The sequence below is a fragment of the Sinocyclocheilus anshuiensis genome, unplaced genomic scaffold, assembly GCF_001515605.1.
Source record: "Sinocyclocheilus anshuiensis isolate Anshui unplaced genomic scaffold, SAMN03320099.WGS_v1.1 scaffold292, whole genome shotgun sequence".
NCBI lineage: Eukaryota > Metazoa > Chordata > Actinopteri > Cypriniformes > Cyprinidae > Sinocyclocheilus > Sinocyclocheilus anshuiensis.
The window spans coordinates 1,824,214-1,829,449 of NW_015555757.1; the positions used below are offsets into that span (position 1 = coordinate 1,824,214).

Below are 5,236 nucleotides of genomic sequence, written 5' to 3' on the forward strand. Positions count from 1 at the left end.
CATACCATTGTGCTGATAACGTTTCTTTAGTCCTTCGGCAATCCTACAGCCTGAACCACTCTAGGGAAACCACCCTTACAGATGGTGCCGAAACCCGGGATCCCTTGCAGTGAGTTTTCTGAGATTTATTTTGGTCGGTCATCAGAATGAGGATTTTTCACAGTTGATCTTGTGAATGGATTAAAGCTGGCCTTCTAACCATTGAGTGGGTAAGTATGTTTTCATTGTCCATTTGTATGATATAGAAATTAGAAGGTTGTAAGTAGCTTCAATATTCCCATTACTGTACAATCCGACAACATTCAGATTATCTCCTCAGGGATGGAAGGGAAAATTTCTAACAAAAGTGAAGCATTGTTTGCTTTATGGAGCAACATTTTGAGTCTACCTTGTGCAAACTCAAGAAAGAATATATTGATACTAGATGTTCAGATGATGAAATGTTCAAATGGTGGGACATAATTGGCAAACATCAAAAGAAATCAAAACATGGTGAGATAATTGAGGCTTTAAACTTCGTAAGCTGTACTCTGCTACGTGATTGGATACATCTATATTCAAGTATAGATGCTAATTGTAAAGAATTGCATTCTAAAAAAAGTCAGAGGCAAAGATTCAGGATCTTCAATCACAGCTGTATAAATTACTAGCTGAACAGTTAGCTCTGAGTGAAAAATGTAAAAATCACAAGGGCACCATTGCAGTTCTCAAGGATAAGCTAAATGCACACAAGTCCATGTCTCCCAAAACGCTTAACAGCGATGGGGCTAAAAAGCATGTTCACTTCTTGGAAGAGGTGACTTGCTGTGATGATTCTAGAACTTTTAGTTCAGAGGAAGCATGTGCCACTGTACAAAAAAGTGTGCCGAATTCAGTTCTTAAGGTGATGCAGCACCATAATAGCGCAGAGTCATGGACCAGAACGCATGGTGTAAAGGAAGCATTAGAGAGTCATGAAAATCCTCAAACTTCAGGAGAACACAGCAAACAACCCTGTGGCAAAGATAGCAGGTTTTGTAGTTCCTGTCACAAAATAGGCCACACAGAGGAGAAATGCTAGTCACTGGGAAGGGGTAGACCTCCACCTTATTTTCTGAAACATAGGAAATCACTTTCTAAGGGCAAAGATCAGTGGTCTACATGTAACAAGTCATCCTCACGTTATTCTTGTCTATTTCTTGTCAAATAGATAAGAAATGTACAGTTTCATACCATCGTGCTGATAATGTTTCTTTAGTCCTTCGGCAATCTTACAGCCTGAACCACTGTAGGGAAACCACCCTTACAGGCCTCTCACCGCCCATTTAATTTTTTGAATAAAAAAATATATATATACTGTATATACATATATAATGTCACCTCACCCGACATGGCTGTTCAGGTAGGGAAACCACCCTTACACACATATCCTCACAGAAACTGATATATGAAGTTATAGTCTCTGTGAGCTTGTCCAGATTGGTGGCTGCAGCTTCAAAAACACTCCAATCAGTGCAGTCGAAGCAGGCTATGTCCATCTCTTTACAGTCCTTTGTACAGGTTTAGCTGATTTCAGCTTCTGCCTGTAGGTCGGTATAAGATGAACTAGGCAGTGATCCCAAAGCTGCCCGTGGGACAGAGTGATATGCATCCTTTATTGTGGTGTAACAGTAATCCAGTATATTACTGTCTCTGGTAGGACATGTAACATGCTGTCTGTATTTTGGCAGTTCACGTGATAGATTCGCTTTATTAAAATCCGCAAGAATGATTAAAAGAGAGTCCGGGTACTGTTGCTCCATTTCAGTTATTTGTTCAGCCAGCTGTTGCAGCGCTGCACTCACACACGCGTCCGGAGGAACGTACACATTCACGATAATGAATGAGGAAAACTCTTGCGGCGAGTAGAAGGGTTTACAGTTTATGACGAGCGCCTCTAAGTTAGGAGAGTACATCTTCTTCATTGTTGTTACGTCTGAACACCAACCTTCATTTATGTAGAAACATAGTCCACCGCCTTTTGTTTTCTCCGTTAACTCCGTGATGCGATCCGCTCTGAACAGCTGGAAGCCCTGCAAATGAAGTGCGTTATCCGGAATGGCTTCACTCAGCCGGGTTTCAGTGAAGCACAATGCAGCAGAATTTGAAAGTCCTTGTTTGTGCGGGTGAGGAGAAGTAGTTCATACGTTTTGTTAGGAAGGGATCGGAGATTCGCTAGATGGATACTAGGAAGCGCTGTTCGGAAGCTGCGCTCGCGGAGCTTAACCAACGTGCCGGCTAGCTTCCCTCGTTTCCGTCTAAGTGTGCGTTTGAACAGCACCGCTGCCCCTCCGACTAGAACATCCAACAAAGCTGGAAAAAACTGGAAAAATGTTGTCTGGTGTGTGTTGCCTTATGTCCAGTAGTTCGTCTCTGGTAAAACTGACAGTAAAGGAATGACTAAACACAGAACAAACAAACAAAAACAGCAAAAGAATGGGAGAGCTCCACACGGTGGCAGCCATGCTCAGCGCCATCTTGAAACAAAAAGACTATAGTGTAATAAGTTTAGAAAATATAGGTTAAAACGTTTTAATAAGATTACCAAAAAAAACACCCTTATAAAGGTAAAAATGCCCCAGGAAATCAATTTAGGCAAATAGTGCCTCTTAATTGAGAAATTTCTGTCACTGTTGTGAACTACCACACAGAATATCAGAGAAACAGAGTAGATATTAACAGCACAATAATCTACATTGATGAACATTCAACATTGCATTAACAATATTTTCATGCATGGTGAATAAAGAAAAATCTGTAGTTCTGTAGAGCAATCTGCTCTGAAAGAATCTCTGTCTAAAGAGGATACCTAAAAAATAAATATTATTCTGAATTATTGGGCATATTGGTTCCTACTTGATAGCTGTGGTCACCATTTACTTTCATTAAATTAAGAGCAGCTTTGACATTATGCCAACTGCTTTTGTGTTCCTCAGAAGAAAGTCATTTTGGTTTTGTATAGCTTGAGGGTGAGTAAATGATGACGGAAATCAAGCGTAGCGTTAGTTCTGGCAGGTCATGTTAGTCAAGCTCGCATCAGCTGACTCTCAGCTGATCCCCATCTACCTATGGGAATAAGACACCCATCTAAGCATTCATATATACGGTCCCTCAGTATTATCAGCAGTTTTCGCATTGCTCAATAGCTAATTACCCTCCTCCATCCCCAACTCCTCCTCTGTCAGTCAGGATTCAGCCTTCTGATTCTCCTTGAATCAGACTAATTCTAAAATGTGTACATAAAATTATTGAACTTTAACAATATCTGCAATACATTTATGTTGGTTCTGTTCTGTTTACCCTGGGGGGTTATTGCTGCTCTCCCTGCTCTCATCCATGCTAGGCTGCATGGATGCGCAGGGAGTTCTTGCCCAGAACAGAACCATACCGCCAATCCAAACTGTATGCTAATTGTCAATCATCTTTGACGATAGTGGTCCTGACAGAATTTTAATTTTTGTGAAAAACATTCCTCTAAATTATTGGAAGAATGTTGTACATTTCACCTCAGGGCATTAAAGAGAAAATTGCCATATAGAAATATTCTATTAACAGGTGTTAATTTTGTTCAAAACATATTCAAAGCAAGTTCTATTACTCAAAATTTAATTTACTCTTTCTTTGCATGATTATATTGCCATAAAACTAGAGATTAGTCTGTCTATTGTGCCACTTTTAAAATGCATGTGTGTTTGGGTGTGATAGTATGATTTGATTGTGCAGCTGCATGGAGAGCAGCCCTGGCGTAATGCCGCTTCATCTGGGAGTTGGTGGGGGAGCTCGTGTGAAGCGTTTGTCTGGAGGAGATTAGCGCCGACTCTTCCCTAAAGGCACTGATAGTTTTTCTTCCACAGAGCCTCCCTGCCTGGCTGAGCTAGAGCGAATCCAAGTGCAAGAAGGAGCCAAGAAGAAATCAGGTAAGAATGAACGCTCCGCTTAGACTCACTGTACTATCTTGGGAAGAGCAAATTAAGGTGTGAAGTAGAAGAACAAAGGGAGAACCAGAGAAAGAGGTTATATAAAATATATACAACTGGAAGAAAAGAGAATGGAAGAAAGAAGGTCAGTAAAAAGAAAAAGTGAGGCAGAAGGGAGGTAAGGTATAAACTCTGAAAGACAAAGAGGGCGGCTCTAGCAGAAGTGACTCTAGAGGAGTTTCATTTAACAGATGACAAGCACAAAGCTGGGATTAGCCCCTAATCAGGTGTGCGGTTTAGAATGGCGCTCATGACTGCAGGCAGTGCTGCATGTTTGGCTGCAGCGCTCTCAGGACTCTCCAAGGACACGCTGCAGATGCTTCAGCCTATCAGAGGCAGCCAAAATGCAAGCGGCTCCCAAAGCTGGAGAACAAATAGCAATGTACAGTGGGTACGGAAAGTATTCAGACCCCCTTAAATTTTTCACTCTTTGTTATATTGCAGCCATTATTTTAAGTGCTATTTTTTTGAGTTGCATTCCGAAGTACGTGGTCATCACTTTTGCCAGCTATGTTTAATTTATGTTCTCATAAATAAAAAACACGCAAAGACATAAATAGGACAGTCAGGTTGAATTATGGGTAAGGGTCAATGGAATCACGTGTGGTGGTGGTTGGGATGTAACATCACATTCTGAATGGTTAAAACTGGCTTTTAAAGATTTGTCCCTTAGTACACTCAGTGCATCAGAGGGTTAAATCCTGCATTTCATTGCTAAATAGATCATGATGATTATGTGGACATATAGGTGTTTATTACTCCATGCAGTTGGTTTTTATCGCACATCATAATTCGAGACACTGCAGACAGAAACCCAGCCCTCAACCCTCGCCAAGGTTACATTTTATGCATTACAATGAGCAGTGTCACTTGAGTCTGTCACATGATTTACAGCAATATGCAAACTAGTTTTCAATGTCACCCGTGATGCAACACTCATTTTATATAGGACATGAAAATGAATGTAAAACATGCATTGTGTTTCTCAAAACGTGTGTGTCTGTGTGTTTCTCTCTCTACTTGCCATTTCAGATACATACATTCCCAGCTGTGATGAGGACGGCTTTTACAGGAGACTGCAGTGTGACAAGAGCAGAGGGGAGTGCTGGTGTGTGGACCAGCGTGGAGGAGAGTTAATGGGCTCCAGAATCCATGGCAACCCCGACTGTGGTGAGCACGAGCACAACACGAACACACACACACACACACACACACACACACACACACACACACACACACAG

At 41.3% G+C, this 5,236-nt stretch overlaps 1 protein-coding gene across 2 annotated transcripts in view; it reads left to right on the plus strand.

Moving 5' to 3' along the window:
• Positions 1-5,236, plus strand: part of LOC107673954 (testican-2-like) — a 39,735-nt gene that overhangs the window by 33,149 nt on the left and 1,350 nt on the right. For both annotated transcript variants that reach the window (XM_016467802.1, XM_016467803.1), the window contains 2 exons: positions 3,873-3,935; positions 5,028-5,165. In XM_016467802.1, coding sequence (XP_016323288.1) covers positions 3,873-3,935; positions 5,028-5,165 — 201 coding nt within the window. The remainder of the gene's footprint in view (positions 1-3,872; positions 3,936-5,027; positions 5,166-5,236) is intronic.